The following is a 20,517-nucleotide window of genomic DNA, read 5'->3' on the forward strand; positions in this document are numbered from 1 at the left end:
GATACATTTATTTGTTTAGTAATAAACTGGTGTTTTCTGTGTCGCTGCAGAGAGAAATGCACATTTCATATGGATAATCAGAGAGTAGCCTATTTATTTTGGTTTGAATATTTTCGTTTAAAAGTAGACATTTCAAGCTTTCTGTAATAGATAGCCTATATTTCTCAAATCTGTGAGGCACAAGCTGAGTTTCAGCGCCCTCCAGTTCACGTGCAATGCAAGTTGTGCTGCTTGGCGCCTTATTACATTGCCTGCTATATATTTGCTTCTTATTTAATAAATACGGGCAATTTGTTGATAAAACATTGATCAAAATTAAGATACAATTTATACAAAACGAAAATCTTTTAAAAAGACTTTTCTACAAAACAAAACTTAATGAAGTCGTCAAAATCATGTTTTACCAAAAACAGCGCCGTTGCTAGGAGGGCGCCAGCGCCTCAGCCTCGCGAGTGGATGATAGCCCTGAAGACGCCTAGCAATGGTATACCTTTTGTGGTAGTATACCTTCAGTTAAGTTATACCTACCTTAAGAGTCTTCGTAGTGCGCTAAGAGACAACGTTATCGGAAACGCAGCCCAGGTATGATGCGTAATGGAGATTCCAAAGCGCTCTTCTTTGGTCAGAACCATGGAGAGCGATCGTGGATATAGGTCGTCCTATGCACCGAAACTTTTAACAATGCAACAAAAATTTTAAAGAGCATCAAGCTATTAAAATCTATATTATGTATACGCACAGATAATATAACAGTAGGCTTTATTAGTCAATATTTTTGTATTAGGTTAAACAGTGATTGGATAACGTTTTTAATTTAACGTTTTTAATTTAAGGCCCACCCACTATTGGTCTGGGCCCATCCAAAACTGGAATCCTGGCGCCGTGCCAGGTGGTGGTGGTGGTGGTGGTGGTTCACCCAACAGTGAAAAATTACAAAAAAAATAAAATAAAATTTTTCTTGTTCAAGAAGCCGCTTCACTCAGATATGTCACAAGAGTATATCGCAACTTTAACAATAGACATATTTAATTAATGATTAGTTCAGAACTTCACATAATCTTCATGAATTTTACAGCAAATTGCATAACAAAACTTTTTTAAAAGGTCAATAGGTCTACAAACGTTTACACTTGCATATAGTGTGCATCCTTATTGCTTATTTCTTAAGGACAGAAAAACTCTTTAGAGCATAATGATCAAGGGTAACAACATAATTTAGTAGTATTCCTTTGGTAGGATCGAATCAGAAAAAATATAGCAGCTATAAGAAGGGCTGAAAAGAGGAAAATAGCAGCACGCCAGGCATCTGGGCGCAGTGCTTTTCTCAGTAACACATTTTCAGCAGGCAGCAAGTTGCTTAAACTTAGCATGTAGCCAAGGGACCAGCCAACAGAGTTGCCTTCAGCCTGCAAACCAAAGTAACATGTTGACATTAGCTTGACAGCATATGATAACTTAGCCTAAAACTGCATATAGAGCTGTCTTCCTGAGGGCTTACTTTCCCCTGAAAGGAGATGTGTGGGAAGGAGAGATCACTGAAGCCATATCCATTGATCAGTAGAACCTGCAGAAGAATGGAATCTGCACAGTAATCCCTCAAATGGTTCCCCTCATCAGGAAACAAATTTTGCATCTGACAGAGAGGAAGTTAGAAAGAGATATTGCCTGGGGGAATACTTAAAATGTAATCACATTTAAGTTTAATTAAAAACTAGGCTTAGGAATTATGAGCTCTGACCAGTGTGGTAAAATACTTGACAGTGTTGGATTGAATTTCATGAACACCTAAAACAGCTTATATTGCATCAATTTGTTAATGATTCAAACAATGTAAAATAAACATAGGCTACTAAATATGTTTTTTTTATAGATGAAAAATGCAAGTTCTCTTAAAATGTAATGTTATTTGAACTCAACAGGGTGGTACCTCCTGAAAGCTCATGTTGCAGACGACACGGACAGCATCCTCTAAATCTGCTGGAGATGTGATGGTGATGCCTGCAGCTCTTTGGAGGAACAAATGAGTGTAGAAAAATGCAGAAAATGCCTGTGCCAAATAAGGAGAGATGGGAATCGTAAAGCATTTAACACTTTGCAGTGTTTGATTCACAAAAAAAAAAAAAAAAAAAACCGGCTCAAAAGAGACATTCATTCGGTAGTCGGACCACATTGATTGCACTGTTTTTGATTCAATAAAAAATATATATTATTACTTATTACAGTCATTCGTTAAGGAATTATACTACACTGGTTGCGCTCTGTTTTTGATTCACTAAAAAGAACTGACTCATTTGCTTGAGAATCAGTTTACAGTGGTTGTATGTTTTTGATACACTAATAAGAACCGACTCATAAGAGTCATTCATTTGATTCATAACTGATTCATTGGATTAATTCATTAGTGAATCAGACTACATTGATTGCAATATTGCTGAAAAACGAACCTGACTCATAAGAATCAATCATTCGGGTGTCAGACCACACTGATTGCACTGTATGTTTTTGATTCACTAAAAAACTTTGTCATTTACGTAAATCTGGTTTTCTGATAACATGAGTGAGGTATCTCACTATGGGAAACACCTTCAAGTGTGACCTATCCTGAAAGCACCAATTATAACACACCTGTCAGTTGACAAAGCAATCACGACAGTGATGTAGGAGTTCCACCTCCACAATATATATCGCTGCTAGCCTTCATTCTCAGTATATCTCTTCTCTGTGCAACTGCAAGGAGGGAAGTGTGGTTAGATACCTCACATAAGTAAGCTAAAGTTCTCTTTTAAACATTGACTTTGTATCTCACTATGGGATATAAACAACTCCCGTATTGCAGATATGCTGTCCGAAGCAGGCATGTCAACCAACGCAATGATGTAGACTACTCACATTTATGCATTTGGCAGACGCTTTTATCCAAAGCGACTAACATTGCATTTCAAGGTACACTTTTACATTCTTATCAGTTCTTGCTTTCCCTGGGAATCGAACCCATGACCTTGGCATTGCAAGCGCCAACGCTCTACTGTATGAGCTAACAGGAAAACTTAAACACAAAACCCATTCTCCGAATAGAATGGGTATATATGTGAACAAGGGTTTTTGTTTTACACAATTAAGATGGAATGAGCCAGTGATGAGCCAGTCTATAAAATCAGACAAATATGTGAGGCGGAAGTCAAACTTGCTGCCGCACATTATGTCCTGAACTGACATGGCCTTAATAGTGCCCATGAGGTAGCCATACATCTGGTAGCCCATGAAACAAATAACTGATTACTCTTCCTTTGTGCTTTCGTTCTGTCCAAATAGTGACGCAACACACGGACAGGGCGCAAGCCTTAAAGCCGCTCATTCTCCGATGGGGAAAAAGGCTGCGGATGGAAAGCCAGTAAATCCCAATATTAACCAACTGCAGAACCGCAGAACCATACGTCATAGCAGTGTGAGGATGACAGCGCCAGCCTAACAGTCTGATGCCGGAAGTGGGCGGGGTAAAAGCATCTAAGGGGTGGAGATGGGTAGGTTTAGGGGTGGGTTTAGGGGTCAGGGGGTGGAGATGGGTAGGTTTAGGGGTGGGTTTAGGGGTCAGGGGGTGGAGATGGGTAGGTTTAGGTATGGTACATGTATATGTATATGTAAGGTGGATATGTATGGTATGCGGTTCCGGCATCAGACTGTTAGGCTGGCGCTGTCGTCCTCACACTGCTATGACGTATGGTTCTGCGGTTCTGCAGTCAGACCCATCTCGTAAATCCACCTCTTTGCAGGCGCAAGCTGACTGTCTTACTTTAGGCACAAGCGCTCAAATAGTTTTGAGAGTTACTCTGGAGTAATCCATAGCGAACTGCATACAGGAGTTATGAATCAACAAAGCGTGAAGATCACTAACCCGCTTTGCAGTCGAAAGGAGTTTTAAATCACTACTATCTATAGGCTGAAAAGGGGGCCGAGATGTGCATTAGGAACCACAGACAGATTCCACAGCCGAATCAGTGGCTTTGAAACCCTGTTCAAACACCACGCACCTCTCATAAACCTGCATATGAGCGGATTTTGATGGTATTCCTGTCAATCCCCACATGGCTCACAGATAAACCTTAACAATGCAGAAAACGATGTGCGCACCATCGCTCAAACACATTCCATTTCCGATCATATGCAGAGCGCACTGAAGCCGCTCTCGCATTCTGAATAGTCTCAATCACCCTCCCAGGCAAACCCATAGCACTCAAATTAAACCTCTCATGGGCCAGCTTTTCGTCTCGTTTACTTTAAACCCAAAGTTCTCTAAATGAGACACGAGCAAGGAGCAGATCGTCCAAATAAGCTGACACTCTGAGACCCGCTATTGTCAGGGGAGTCAGAGCTGCTTCGACACATTTGCTGAACACTCTCAGGGCTAATGAGAGCCTGAAGGGAACTGTCAAAAATTTGTAGGCTGTGCCCCGATAGGCAAACCTGAAGAATTTTCTGAGCGCCTACTGCCTGGATGCACATGGGACATTTTTATTTGTTTCACGCAGTTAACTTTGCCATCCCTCCTCCTTTTTCTTGCATAGCCCCGCGGGTGGAGAGGGGAGAAACAACATGGGGGGCACTGGGTGAACTGGTGCACACACTTCAGCCTGAGAACTGTTTTCCTTTGAACACTGAACTTTGGTCACTAAACAGAGGTAATTGGCTAATATCTTAGATGGTCACACTCACGCCTACTCTAGCTAAGATATTTTGTATAGCTCCCATGGATCTGTATACACTTGAATTAAAATAACATTCTCTCTTAGTCAGAGGTCATGACCACAACTACAGATATAAGCCGACCAATATTACTTCTCTGAAGTAGCTTTGGTTTGGTCATGCCATGGTTTCCCACGTACACTTAGCCAGAGTAACATTACATTAAAACAGAGAAGACTCACCCTATTTAGGTTGGTCGAGCAACATTTTGCTTTTCGTAAACGGAAATTCCCTTTTTAGTTAGTACGGCCTGGCATTATTTCTCAAGTCTTACAACCATTAACTCTCACTAGATATAGGCTACTGGGTTTGCTGAGCAGCCCCATCTTTCTCCACGGGTGGTAACATAAGAGGAAGAATGCAAGAGCAAAAATCATTCACCATCATTTGTTCTATGGAACTGTGAATTTTACAAGTCAGTAGAACATAATTATTTAAAACAATATAATGCAAGTGAAAACCATACTTACCATGAAGTTTCCAGTTATGTTTGGCTGGAAGACTCCATCAAAGGAGCATTTGGAATAAGAACAGTGGTTAAAAGAGAAGAGATGAGAAACGTTTCCCATGCATTGATTGTAGTTTCCAGTGCCCTTTATTTGCAGGTTGTCATCAGGTTTATAGGGAGTTTGTCTTTTATTGCAGGGAGTGTCAAACACACTGCCCAGCTTCATGGAGTGATTGTAATCTGCGGGATAGCAGGGATGGACTATGGAGCTGTCTGAACCCTGAGTCTATAAGACACATAAAGAAAGAGTAAACATCCGATATTATACTCTAAATATCGAATCACCTTGTCTGTTGGTAATTTAAACAACCAGTCCAAAGGTTTGCACTTAACCGTGATCAGATGTGCCAGCAGTTTGAGTAAGACCTGTTCTCGGCCATAACACAGAAAACTCTGAGTGTAAATCTGATAGTCTTGTCCGTACAGCCTCAGTTTCATCAGATTGTCTTTGTTCTCCACTGTTTGTTTAGTCACAAATGTGATCTGAGTAGAAGCTCCACCTAAGTCCAGCGCACCAACAGTGTCTCTGCCTGGAGACAGCCACTGACCCACAAAACCATACTAGAGAAATGACGGATTAGAAAGATAATGTACATAAAACATACAATTATACAGTGGAATTATAAATAAATTAGTCTCTGAAATATTTCTTGATTTTTGTATTTTAGAACAAAACTTAAGTCTATACCTTGATAAATTTTTCAAGCAGGTAGTTGACTGTGACCCATCCATAAGCTCCCTCCTCTTGTCCACTTAAAATAGTGGCACCTTTGAAGCTGAATGGGTAGGTCTTCAGTTTGTCTCCCACTTCCTTCAAAACCTCATCTGACTCTTTGGGTTTAGAAATACTGTGTGATATGACAAACAAGTATATTAGTTATTTGTGATCCCTTAAGGAGCATTCCACTCTATTTAGAATTTTTTTTCCAGTGTATGAACATATGATGTGAAACAGCATTGCTTTGTTTTTGAAAAATGCAGAGTGGACATTAAGAAAAGCTATTCAATAATTAACTCATAAGAGTATATTCATCATTTGAACAGACTCTATACCCCTAAACTAAAACTAAAAGGGCTGGCAAAATCACTATGGACCCAGGACCGCTTTTAAATTTTTTTATTATCTATGTATTGTCGCTGTCATTCTGTCTGCACTGGAAGCTTCTGTCACCCAGTAAAATTCCTTGTATGTATAAGCAAACTTGGCTATAAAGCTCTTTTTGATTCTGACTCACTTCAGTAGTCTCATGCCTGCTGTGGCCCCGAGATACACAGGAGTGAGTTTGTGTCTCGACTTCGGGATCTCCTGCATAGCCTTTTCCATGCATTCCTCAAGGCTACGGGCTGCTCCTCCTCTGACACCTGCATAACTGGAGATCCCGCCTCCTGATAGCAGAAATCAAAACCAAACTAATGAAATTGAGCCAAATCTTTTTATTCTGGAAGGGTTTTCCTGCTTTTATAGATGGGACAGAGGAAAGGTGACAGGAAATCAGAAGAGAGGGAAAATGGGACAAGGACTTAAAGGGTAGTTCACCCAAAAATGTAAATAAAACATTATTTATTCACCCTCAAGCCATCCTAGGTGTGTGTGACTTTCAAACACAATCACAATCATATAAAAAAAAGATCCTGGCTCTTCCAAGTTTTATAATAGGCGTGAATGGTACTGTACCCTAGATTTTGAAGGCCAAAAAGCGCATCCATCCATCATAAAAGTAATCCATACGGCTCCGGGGGGTTAATAAGGCCTTCTGAAGCGCAGCAATGCGCTTTTGATGGAAAAATATCCATATTTATAACTTTACAATCTATCATCACTACATGCTTCCTGTAACAGCAGTACGCAAGTCAAGTTCCGCCGGAACCTATAACGCTGCAAGCCAGTATATTATAAAAAGACCTTGTCTGTTGTCTCATTTACATTTACTACATCCTTTTTACTTTATCCATAAATTGTTTAATTAAGGTTTATACATGCTAGTTTCCATGACAGAGTTCAAGAATAATCTTTTCATTACTACTCGAGCTGCCAGTTTGCTAATTTTCAAATAATTAAAGCAAGCACAAACACTCAGTGTCCGAATTCACTATTGGACTATTTTAGTGGAGTAATGTAGGGAATAGGGCTATTAGGGGACGATTTCTAACACGGGGCCAGTTTCCTAGTGTGTGTCAGTTTGTTCCCGTGATTAATGATTCCATTCACCTGTTATTCAGTTGATAACTAATTTATTTTGTATATAGGCTATATACTCCCTGTTTTGTTCAGTTTTTTTGTCTGCTATCGCCTTTGGGAAGTATATATTATTGGATTAAAGACTGTTTCCAATGAACTAAACATATTTTTACTATATATCTCTTGGCAACAATACTCTTTCTTTCTTTTTCCTCTATACTTTTTATTGTCTACTCACCCTTTACTTGACACTCGCTGTGTTGACTGACTATGCCGGTACCGTTCTGCTTGTCTGCAGGCCATTTGTAGATGAACATGGAAGTATGAGTAGATCCAGCATCCAGGACTATTCCATACTGGGGGGGAAAAAACAACAGAAGCTAAAATTGGCAAGTCTGGGTATCTACAGGTCGGAGTAATATGCGAGCAAAGGTAGTAAGCGTGCTGAAAGGTCTTTACAATTGTAAATGTGCAAGTGTTTATATGTGTTCCGTCCCATCTGGCCAACCAAGTTACTATTGTAACATTATGCACCTTTGTGCACAACATGTACCTTTGGCATGCCCATACAACCTTCAGCTATCTCTGTCTCAAAATTGGAGCTAAGGCTAAAAACTATTTGCAACTATTCACAAATGAATGATGGCACTCGTATTTTACTTGTATGCATTTATTGTAACTACAAAAATAAAACAGTTGTCTTTAAGTCAACTGTTTTTTTTTTCAAACCAATTAATTTATTTGTATTAAATAAGAGCATTCACAATAATCAATTTAATGTTTCTGCTCTGTTTTTGGCTGAAGCAACAGCAATCATGATTCAAAAGCAGAAATTCAGACTGTCATAAAAGCTGCCAGCTGCGATTCAGTGGCTGTCTACCACGTGCTAGAAGATTAATCTTCCTCTTGGCAGATAAGAACCTCTTTTCTAAAATCAAATCAGATAGCTCAAACGTTCTTTGCCTGGACTGCCTTGTGTCGGTCTTTGTCAAATTTGTAGCCTATTTCACTAATGAACAGCAAAAATATTATTACCATGAGCTGAGCTGGTTCTTTGATGTCTTCAGGGTTGATGACTAGCAGAAGGATGCCTATAAATGAAATAAATAGAATTGCAATAGCGGTACATGTTTGCAACTGCATTATAACCTATTGTAAACAAGAATACAGTGACATTTGCTGATCGACTGTAGTCAGAAGGTAGCCAGGATGTTTTAGAAACTTTTAACTTTTGACATGGTAACACTAAAGTAAACCAACCTGTCAGACCTGTCTGGGCATGTCATGTCACCTGTATCAAGAACAAAAGTTAATTTACATGAAAAGTCTGACTGGTGAAGTGTGCACTTTTGTGGCAAAGTTTTTTTGATAGATTAATCTGCAGTCTGTGTGCTGGAAAACGGTTCTTGATTCGCTCCTCCAAAACACCCCATAGAGATTCAATAATATTAAGATCTGGTGACTGTGCAGGCCATGGGAGATTTTCAACTTCACTTTCAAGTTCATCAAACCAGTTTTGCTGTGTGTATTGGAGCATTATTATCCTGATACACAGCACCAACTTCAGGGTACAAACCTTTGGGTGCACATGGTCCACCAGAATGATTCGGTAGTCCTTGGCAGTGACGCACCCATCCAGCACAAGTGGGCCTAGGGATTGCCATGATATTGCAGCCCTAACCATCATTCATCCATTCCAGTGCAACAGTCCAGGGGGTTCTTTGGGGCTTGTCCACATAACTCTCCCGGATGTGGGAATAAATGGTTTGAAATTGGACTCAACAGAGAACAACACACGTTTCTCATTGTCCACAGCCCAAGAGTTTCTGCTGCTGGTACCTTTGAAACGGTTTGGCATTGGCACGAGTAACCAAATGTTACAGGCAATAGCAGCCCAGCCATTAATTTTTATATATATTTTTTGATATTTTCTATCCCTTAACCCTACCCCTAAACACAACCCGCACAAAACACTTTATGCATTTTTATAATTATATATATACATATAGTGACAACAAGAGAAATTTCACTACTTTGTACCCTAAAAGTGACTGGATGTCAGAGGCCGTAAACTACAGAAACGCAAAACTTCTATTCAGGCATGCAAACAGACATCAATCTGACACTTGGTGGCACTAGAGCAAACACAGTTATGTTTTGTCTATTATTTTATAATCAGGAGCCATAGAAACAATATACATTGTGAAAAGAAATTGATTTTTTTTTTTTTTTTACACACAAGACTTTCTATAAGATTCCATCATTGGGCCAATGAGGTGAAGAACTTGAACAAAGAAGCGTCTTGGCTTTTGAGATAGAGATTTATTATGTTTTATCACCATTTCCTTGAGGATGTCTGTCTACTGTATGGGATTATTAAGGCTTCCATAGTTTCATTCAATTTATCCAGGAGTGTAATGATTTAAAAGTAGAGGGGAACATTAAAGAATTTAACTATAATCCAAAAAGTGTGTGGATAAACAAAAAAATTTCGGTTTTCTTTTAAAGTTATATTTTTGGCCTTTTATTCCTTAATTAGATAGCACAGTTTAGATGATACAGGAAACAATGGGGAGGAGAGGGGAAGAGGAGGACAGGCAATGTGCCTCAAACCGGGAGCTGTGCTACTGTATATGTCAGAGAGCTGCACACAAGGCTATTGCTCCGACAAGGAAATATCTAAAAGTGAACAGATTCTGTCCTGTGTTGACATCTCTTTGAAATTGGAAATTTAGCAAGGATTTATCAAAGGACCCATCTTTTTTAATAGCTGGTAGTCTTTAGTTTTGTCACAGTCTCACAGACATGAACATGATTTGCTGCTTGCAGTTTGGTAGCAGGTATTGTTGCACAAGATGAGTCATCAAATGAATTTTGTTATTGAGGACTAGGAGTACACTAGCATATGCTTTGAAGCTAACAGATACGGACTAAAATCCAAAAACATTTAGCGTTCTGTTTTTGTTACCTGTATGCTATTGTTATCTACAGAATCTCTCACAGAAAAATTAGTAAACACATAAACTTATTTAATATTACAAAAGCAGTAATAGAAGCAGACAATAGTACAGTTTTCTAATTAATTCTTGTATCTGCAAAGCTACATTTTCAAGATTTTCCATTTTGAATGTTTTCAGTGCCTTTGACTTTGTATTACACAAACATAGCAAGAAAGCATAGCTCACAACTAAATCTAAAAGGTTTTATAAAAAAATAGCATGATTATTTATATGCTGTTAAGCCACAACCCACAATCTTACCAAAAAAAACATACATTCAACATTATGAAAAGACAGTGATTAAGTTCAGTAACAAAATTAGTAAGTCGTAATAACATGCACGTTTCATGTTTTACACAAAATGTTTTATGCAGTCTCTTCTAAAATATAATTTATATAAAATATGCTTGATAACAAATAGGTTATTGAAATGTTGATTGAATGTAATACTTTGTGCACCATTATTGTTTTCAGTGTACTGTAAACAGAAGTATCTCTGCTAGGGGCATTGCATAATGATGTACACGGGGAGCAATATAACTCATTCATTATTAAATTACATTAGCATTTTCTTTCTTACGGACGGCTCGCAACAGAAAAAATAGCGCCATAATAAGAAGGACCGAAAAGAGGAGGATCAGAACACTCCAGCTGCCTGAGCTCAGTGCTTTTCTCAGTAACACATTTTCAGCAGGCAGCAGGTTGCTCAAGCTTAGCATGTAGCCAAGGGACCAGCCGACAGATGTGTCTCCCGCCTGCAAACCAAAGAAACATGTTGACATTTTCTTGATCTAGAGGGGGCCATTTATTCATGAAGCTTGAATGAAATGAAACAGCTTTTGCATTTTACTTCTGTAATGTGATAAATATAGTTTTAAAATAAAAAAAATACAATGATATGTAGCACTTGATTTTGACTGGACAGTCAAAAGTTCTCTTTATATGACACGTTTGGAGGGAAGGAGTTTAAAAATTAGGGCTTGGTGATGTAAAAAAAAAGTTGTGCACCTAAAAATGGGGAACGTGCATTAAGTAAGTAAACAGAGTACTTTTTTTGCAAATATGTCTTGTTACCTTATTCTGGAAGAAGATGTGTGGGAAGGAGAGATCATCAAAACCATATCTATTGACCAGGAGCAACTGTACAAATACAGAGACTGCGCAGTAGTCCTTCAGACGGTTTCCCTGATCCCGATCCATATTTGACATCTAGGACACAGAGAGTGAGAGAGAAAGTCAAGTGGAAGAGGTCAAATACTTTAAAGAGGACCTTTTATGCCCATAACAGAATACTCTACTAGTATAGGTTTTCATGCTCGAATGTAAAAAAAACAAACATTTTGGATATGTCACGATCCCTTGAACTGTGTTTCAACAGACTACTAACGCAACTCAACCAGGCTTCGTCTTTTTCTTTTCTTTTCTTTTCCTTTTGCACATGCCTTGGGCAGGAATTATTTAAATGAGGAATACTGTGAGTGTACATTCCAAGATGAAAACTCAAAACTGCAATCGAGGCGTTTCAAGGACTTTGGAGATGATTTTGTGCTTTGTAACTTTGCAGACCTTTTCCAAGGGAAATATCTAAAAGTCATTTAATAAACTAGGCTAAATAGATCAACATATCAGGAAGTTCAATATTGCTTCATTTGCTAATAATTATTGAACTGAACAAAAAACAGTGTATATATTATCATCAAGGATAAAGCAAGTTCTCTTATTCTGAGAACCTGAGACTCTCAATCATTGGTCGATTGCTGAGATAAGGGGAAAGTCATCTAAGAATAGCAGGGCTCAAAATGAACTCAACGGGGTGGTACCTCCTGAAAGCTCATGTTGCAGACGACACGGACAGCGTCCTCTAAATCTGCTGGAGATGTGATGGTGATGCCTGCAGCTTTCTGAAGAAAGGAATGGGTGTAAAAAAATCCAGAAAATGCCTGTTCAAGAAAATGAAAGAGAGAGAATGGTGATGGAGAGACAGAGAGATTGCGTAATCATAATAATGACACATGCAATAATGACATACGAGTGCCCAGAAGATGAATTTATGATTTATTTTAATGCTTTGAGCTGTCCCACTTAATAGCTGCTTACACGTCACCACAACCATCCCCCACCAGTAAAGACATTAATGTTGCCTAAGGCAGATGAAGGAACAAATTTCATATTATGCCGGTTGATAAAATATAAAAAAAAATAAATAAAAAAAATCAACTGAATGCATTTAAATTATCCACTCTTATAAATATATAAACTCTTACCATAAAGTTCCCAGTTATGTTTGGCTGGAAGACTCCATCAAAAGAGCATTTGGAATAAGAACAGCGGTCAAAGGAGAAGAGATGAGAAACGTTTCCCATGCATTGATTGTAGTTTCCAGTGCCCTTTATTTGCAGGTTGTCATCAGGTTTATAGGGAGTTTGTCTTTTATTGCAGGGAGTGTCAAACACACTGCCCAGCTTCATGGAGTGATTGTAATCTGCGGGATAGCAGGGATGGACTATGGAGCTGTCTGAACCCTGAGTCTATAAGACACATAAAGAAAGAGTAAACATCAGATATTATACTCTAAATACTATCAAATCACCTTGTCTGTTGGTAATTTAAACAACCAGTCCAAAGGTTTGCACTTAACCGTGATCAGATGTGCCAGCAGTTTGAGTAAGACCTGGTCTCGGCCATAACACAGAAAACTCTGAGTGTAAATCTGATAGTCTTGTCCGTACAGCCTCAGTTTCATCAGATTGTCTTTGTTCTCCACTGTTTGTTTAGTCACAAATGTGATCTGAGTAGAAGCTCCACCAAAGTCCAGCGCACCAACAGTGTCTCTGCCTGGAGACAGCCACTGACCCACAAAACCATACTAGAGAAATGAAAGAGAAAACAGACCTTTATTAAAGAACATTCAGATGTTGTGAGATTCACAATATGTCTAAGTAACCATATACCTTTATGTAATTCTCAAGCAGGTAGTTGACTGTGACCCATCCATAAGCTCCCTCCTCTTGTCCACTTAAAATAGTGGCACCTTTGAAGCTGAATGGGTAGGTCTTCAGTTTGTCTCCCACTTCCTTCAAAACATCATCTGACTCTTTGTGTTTAGAAATACTGTGTGATAAGACAGAAATATATGAATTTTTCACTTTCAATACAATTTATTCTATACCTGCATATCAAAATCAGAACTTATCCTGCAGTGTTTAATTGAACAATGTAGACTTTGTATACATACAAAAGTTTGGGGGCGGTAAGATTGTTTTAATGTGTTTGAAAGAAGTGTCTTATGCTCACCAATGCTGAATTTATTTATTAAAACCAATAATATTGTAAAATATTATTAGAGTTTAAAATCCATGTTTTTATTTTTATATATTTTAAAATGTAATTTATTCCTGTGATGGCAAAGCTGAATTTTCAGCTGCCATTACTTCAGTCTTCAGATTCACATGATCCTTCATAAATCATTATGATATGCTGATTGGTGCTCAAGAGACACTTCTTATTATTAAAGGTGCTCCAAGCGATGTCACACGTTTTTTAGGCCAAAACATTTTTTGTCACATTCAGCAAACATCTCCTCACTATCCGCTAGCTGCCTGTCCCCTGAACACACTGTAAAAAAACGCGACCTCTGTAGACAGCCCAGGCTTTTGATATGGCCGACACACAACCAAAGAGACGACGTTCCGATAGACAAATAACAAAGAATAGGGAAAAGGAGAAGGAACGCGAAGTCCCGAATTGAACATCAGAAAAGCGTTCAAAAGGTGGCGAGAACTCCGACGGCAGAAGGGCTTCCAATCCGACATTCAGGTGGCTCTGTTTTTGCTGGACAGGTGGGTAAATCCAGTTTGTTTTTTCAAAATGGTTCATGACTGTTTCAGGAAGCACGGAAGGGAGGGGGAGAGGACGGGATGAGGAGGAGGGAGGGTCGAGCTAGCCTCCGTTTGGTTTGACAATACTTCGAATGTCAACAAGAAGTGACGTCACCCAACATCGCTTAGAGCACCTTTAATGTTGAAAAAAGTTGTGCTGCTTTATAATTTTGAAAAAAACATGATGATGCGTGTTTTTTTTTTAGGATTCTTTGAGGAATTTAAAAATAAAAAAAAACAATATCTTTTCTGTCACTTTTTGATCAATTGTGTCCTTGCTGAACAAAAGTATTAATGTCTTTAAAAAAAACTTAATTGGCCCTAAACCAATGGTAGCATATACTGTATAAGGCAAGTTATAAAGGATATAGATACTGTCCCTATATAATGATTATTTTGTCATTAGTGATTAAAAAAAGCTTTTGGCACAAAGCTGTGAGCTTTCGGACTCACTTCAGTAGTCTCATGCCTGCTGTGGCCCCGAGATACACAGGAGTGAGTTTGTGTCTCGACTTTGGGATCTCCTTCAAGGCTTTTTCCATGCATTCCTCAAGGCTACGGGCTGCTCCTCCTCTGACACCTGCATAACTGGAGATCCCACCTCCTGATTGGAGAAAGTGATAGAGGAAGAGAGGGGTCATGTCACCGGATATCTGAAATGAGTCATAGATTATCTTAAGAAGTATGCCCACGCAGAGTTCATTATAAATGAAAGATTTAGCACAAGTTCTGCCGGGAAGACTCAATTGTTACGTCACTTATTACCTTCTCATCTATCCAATCGTGTTCTAGTATAAAAGATCGGTACTTACACATGTCTGAGTTCGCAGATGCTGATGCCTACATACACCTCAATCCTCCCCACCACCACCAGGATGGTTCCTTCCCCTCCACCCTCCCCACCACCACCAGGATGGTCCCTTCCCATACCTCCCAGGGGGTCTGGTGCTATTTTACTGTTCCATAAAACAATTGCGCCACTGGCCAGAAAAAACCTAGTCTAAAGTCAGTGGCACGTCACGCGTTGTTCATTATGCTATTTTAAGGGCGCATGCTTGACCATAATGTATAGCGTGCACAACGCGCATACACTTTGATTCTCTAATCTACACAGAAGCAGCAGTTTTCATTTTTGCAAATAATATTATTACGATAGATAGATAGATAGATAGATAGATAGATAGATAGATAGATAGATAGATAGATAGATAGATAGATAGATAGATAGATAGATAGATAGATAGATCGATCTCGGCTGTGAACCGCTCCTGGTGCGCGCCTGGCAAATCCGCCGTTATAATAGCAATATGCCAAGGAAAAAGCGCGTCTGCTCTTAAAGGGAATGTGAGATGACGCTCTGATTGGTTTATTTCACGTTACGCCCAAACCACACCTATGAATAATGAAGCTACTTCAGACCAACCCCTTTTAGATTTGCGCCGGGCGCAAGAGCCATTTATCCCGCCGGGAAAATAGCAACAGCGCCGAGACCCGCCCACAAAGTTACTTGTGCTTTGACACTTGCGTTTCAGATCGTTAAAATAGGGCCCTATATCATAATACTTGCTTGCTGGGCTGTTAATAAATATATACTCGTTTCTGTATTTTGCCTCCTGAGTTTTTTCTGGTAGAACTATCGGTTCCTATTTCACTGCCTGATATGCCACTATCCTTGACAACCATAAATGTAACCAGATATTTGTTGTGTCTATTGCATTTAAACTATTGCATGTCTATTCCAGATGTTTCCATAGAACATTGCTAATCAGCAATATTTTCAGGGTACTAAGAGTTTAACATCCTGATTCTGTGATTGTCAGATCCTTAGAGTTGAGTTGGAGACTCAAAAGTGATGAAATTGTAAAGGGGCAACTTTTACTTTTAAAAGGGCACAACCACAAAACAGGAAGTGAGCAACAATGTGTGCATATTCAGCACTCTTGGGTATGTCCTATTTCGGTCCAAATTCTCTTTCTCTCAAAAACAAAATCAAGAACTTCATTACAAAACATTCATAAATGAAGCAAAACTTCTGACTTTGTGGCTTGGATTTTGTAATATCTGTCTGGTAAGTGAATTTTGAGAAGTGTGATATATTTTGAAACCAATGTGGGTAAACTGATTCTAAAAAAATAATAAAATGAAGACGAAACCCTGTAGTTCAAGGCATTACACATGGTTTTAGTAGTCTCACATCCCTATTGTGCTGTTCTTTTCCTTATCTAATGTCCTCAACTTTATCTGTTGACGTTAAGTCTCATAACAGACGTTTTTATACAAAAGGACTTTCAAATGAGGAACATCACAAGCAATTTATCAGTTTCTACTCACCCTTTGCATGACACTCGCTGTGTTGACTGACAATGCCGGTACCGTTCTGCTTGTCTGCAGGCCATTTGTAGATGAACATGGCCGTATGAGAGGATCCAGCATCCAGGACTATTCCATACTGAAAACAAACCCACGGCAAAAAAATAAAGCTATAACTAAACACCTGTGACACCAGAGATAAGGGTTTTGATTTCCAGGGAACACAAGCACACACAGACACAATGCCGAAATGCATACATTGAATTCACAAGTCACTTGAAAAAAAAAAAAAGCCTGACAAATAAATGTATTGTAAAGATGACATGGGACAATTGTTCTTAGTTTTTTAGTTTTTTTTTAATAAAAACTCAACTTTTTATTACACATTCAATTGATTAAGTGACAGTAAAGACATGCATAGTATTACAAAAGGTATCTATTTCAAATAAATGTTGTTCTTTAACTTTCTATTCATCAAAGAATCCTGAAAAAACAACACGGTTTCCACAAAAATCTTAAGCAGCACAACTGTATTCAACACTAAGTATTAATCAACTGCATTCAAGACCTAGGCCTAAGTATTAATCAACTGTATTCAAGACTAAGTATTAATCAGCTGCATTCAAGACCTAAGTATTAATCAACTGTATTCAACACTAAGCATATAACTGTATTCAACACATCTCAATAATAAGAAATGTTCCAAGAACTGTGCACCAAATCAGCATATTAGAATGATTTCTGATGGATCATGTGAGACTGAAGACTGGAGTAATGATGCTGAAAATTCAGCATAGCCATCCCAGGAATAAATTACATTTTTATTTAAACATTATTTAAACAACATAGAAAACAGCTATTTTTAATTGTAATAATATAATATTGCTGTCTTATATTTGATCAAATAAATGCAGCCTTGGTGAGCGTAAGATACTTTCAAAAACATTCAAATTAATTTTACAGACCCCAAACTTTTGAACAGTACATAAATGAGGCTACATTAAAGTCTACATAGTATAATTCAATGTGTAAATAATAAATATTCTGGAATTGTTTCTACGATTAATCAGTGTGAATAAACAAATACTAATACAACAAAAAATTTACAATTATGTATTGTATTTATATTGTTAGTATTGAGACCTGGCCTGAACAGCATGACTAAAGTCTGACATGAGTTCATTTATCATTGATTAATCAGTCTCCCATTTTATTCTGCATTACTCCTGGATAGAGGCTTCAATTAATATTTTGCTTATAGGCAGGGTTACATTTTAGATAAGTGTGTAATTGTAGTCTAGCACTCATTTATGCAACAACTGGACTAAGTTATAACTTGCACATAACTGGCGCAACCAGCCCCAGGTAATTTGGATATCGTGTTGCTAAAACAGGGAGTGTATGTTAGCATTAGCCATGTGGGAACTGCATTACACAGTTTTCACTGCGGCATGCACAGATATGTAAAATAATTCTCCGACACTCTCTTTGGTTAGCTTATTATAACATCATAAGTTAAATAAATTAAAACCCTTCAGGTTTTCTGACAAATTAACTTTATACCTCTACTAGCTGCATCTTGTTGCTTTTTGGTCAGGCCTTTTCCTTCCTTATTCACAATGCTCATTATTATTCAAGCTAACATGACTCACCTCTGTAGCTGCCTTTCAAATACTCTCTCTTTTTCCCTCAATCCTTCATCCCTTTCTTTTATCACACACCTGTGCAACAGGCTTCCCAATGGATTGTGTATTTTGGACAAGACACTGACTTAACTCTATTCATTCATGCAAAACATGATAATCTCTTCCAATTACATATCTTGCACTCTAGACTTTGCCTACAGTTTGCATACAGCCATTTTAGCTTAGTATAATAGCACTGTCTAGCAGCTCTTAGTCTGAAAGATTTCTGAGTTCAATGGGCGACTCAAAACATGTTTAAGCTTGCATTTCTATGCCATTTTGACTCCATAACGTTCAGTTTCTGCCATCAGTCAAATGTTCAGCATGTCAAAATTACGTTACGGTGCTGTAGGCCTATTAAGCAATTTAACAGTAGGTGTGTATGAGGATCCAGTGTGCATGTGGTTCCAGATAATTAACACCACAATGACTCACTGTCCTGTTTTGAATCAAAACGGCTGGGAAACACAAACAATGGGATCCAGCCAATATGAACAAGAGTTTTTATGCGCTTAAAACTGTGTAGAGAAACTGGGGTCATAAATCAAATAAAGAGCACAGGTGGATAAATATTTATAGCTCACCCTCTAGGCTACTATCAAATAGATAATAAAAATGTTGTTCGGCAAAGATGGGACATAAAATAAAAAAAATATCGAATGATCACTTTTAGTATCATTTCCGTAAGAGTTCTTGTCATTCTGAAAATTTTATTTCAACATATAACCTTAGATAAACTAACTCAGCAAGAACATGGAAAATCCACCGGCTAATGTGAACTTGTTGTTTTTAAATGATGACTGGATGGTTAATATAAAAAGAAAAATCATTTTAAAGATGCATTTCATTATCTTTAAGTGCTTAGACACTTACAAACAGGACCATTTTTAAAATCCGGCAAGGCAGCATTTAGTTTAGAAACCCGTTCGTTACCTCCTCGCTTCCACACACAATGGCTTAAATTTGACCAAAATTCACGTTGTCTTTATTTTATATCCTATAATTAAAGCATATTGCTCTGTGAACAGCAGCATAACAAAATACCCCACGAGAGAGAAGGATTATATTTGAGCTCCATCATGAATCTACCAAACACGTGTGCAGTGTTCAACCTGCGAGAGAATCTCTCTGAGCACACCCTTCAATCTCTCTCCTTTATGAGCAACACAAACCCAGGTGAAACATGTAGAGGAAGCGCTCTGTATTGTTTGCACAACCGGAAAACGTTCGATAGGGTTCTATACAGATAAGCAACTCATTCTTTTTCTTGATCTTATACCGTGATCATCGAAACGTTGCGGGAATCTCAAGTGTTTCCTTTTCATCTTTAGGATTTGTAGCCTGTGTGTGCGTGTCACGAATAAGAAAAATGTTATTACCATAAACTCTGGCGGCTCTTTGATGTCATTGTTGGGTACGACGAGCAGAAGAATGCCAATGACTGCCAGAAACAGAACAGCAGTAGCAGTAATGATCTGGCATTGCTGTTGGTTACCCATAGATACCATCCACGCGACGCGATCCACACAGGACAAATGACAGCGACGACATTCGTTGACAAGTCAGGAACTATTGTGAAGCCGTGTGTTAAATAGACCGGCACCTCACAAGTGGGCATGGCAATTGTTTCTCGTCATGTGCCCGTGGTGTATAACAGGTGTTCGCTGTGTGATAAAGTACACGAGTGAGTCTATTCAAACGTGAAACGAGACTCTGTGGAGTTTATTTTATCCCTGTTATATGCTTATTTTTTTATATTCTTACCTTAAGTGCTTTTCCAAACTTTAAAGAACCTTTTCATGGATGGTTCTACAAAAGTTCCTAATAAAGTGACATGGCGAAAATATGGAATAGCTGGTTTGCCATAGGCTGTGATCTCATGTTATTGACAGGTTGCCCCGCCCTCGCGTCGTTAACCCTCTACTGCACGGTGTTGCCATATGGCAACATACCCTTTCTTTGGACATTTCTTGAAATTTGAAAATAAACATGAGCTCTGAATGGTCTTAAATTCATGGTAGAACCTGGTGGTAACCAATGATATGCTTTGATGACATCACATGGCACTAAACACCCTTGCACTGTCATTCTTTTCACACACTTTTGATGACTCCAGTTGCTGAAGAAGTGCTCGTGAATATGTGAAGATTTTCCTCAATTTTTCATATTTCTTCAGAATTTAAAATTACATCAAGCATCTGGGATAAGTTCTAATCTT

At 38.4% G+C, this 20,517-nt stretch overlaps 1 protein-coding gene across 1 annotated transcript; it reads right to left on the minus strand.

The window, feature by feature from the left end:
- Positions 1 to 743: 743 nt before the first annotated feature.
- Positions 744 to 19,936, minus strand: LOC311083753 (uncharacterized protein). The gene is made up of 18 exons (XM_084115509.1): positions 19,679 to 19,936; positions 16,636 to 16,753; positions 14,758 to 14,908; positions 13,378 to 13,537; positions 13,065 to 13,292; positions 12,691 to 12,954; positions 12,247 to 12,366; positions 11,501 to 11,635; positions 10,987 to 11,181; positions 8,463 to 8,576; positions 7,666 to 7,783; positions 6,484 to 6,634; positions 5,937 to 6,096; positions 5,582 to 5,809; positions 5,211 to 5,474; positions 1,928 to 2,047; positions 1,499 to 1,633; positions 744 to 1,406 (listed from the first exon to the last, which is right to left on the minus strand). Exons 1-18 carry the CDS (start codon positions 19,805 to 19,807, stop codon positions 1,197 to 1,199), a joined length of 3,000 nt encoding a protein of 999 aa, XP_083971635.1. The 5' UTR covers positions 19,808 to 19,936; the 3' UTR covers positions 744 to 1,196.
- Positions 19,937 to 20,517: the final 581 nt, after the last annotated feature.

The sequence above is a fragment of the Abramis brama genome (genome assembly GCF_963993115.1).
Source record: "Abramis brama genome assembly, chromosome: 5".
In the NCBI taxonomy this organism is placed as follows: domain Eukaryota; kingdom Metazoa; phylum Chordata; class Actinopteri; order Cypriniformes; family Leuciscidae; genus Abramis; species Abramis brama.

Excerpts from the sequence above, each read along its gene's own strand:
- LOC311083753 (XM_084115509.1), bottom strand. The coding sequence starts at position 19,807 with ATGGTATCTATGGGTAACCAACAGCAATGCCAGATCATTACTGCTACT. Across the intron at positions 16,754-19,678 it reads AAGAGCCGCCAGAGTTTATG|TATGGAATAGTCCTGGATGC; the intron begins GTAATAACATTT and ends GTTTGTTTTCAG. Across the intron at positions 12,955-13,064 it reads TGCTGGCACATCTGATCACG|ACTCAGGGTTCAGACAGCTC; the intron begins GTTAAGTGCAAA and ends TGTGTCTTATAG.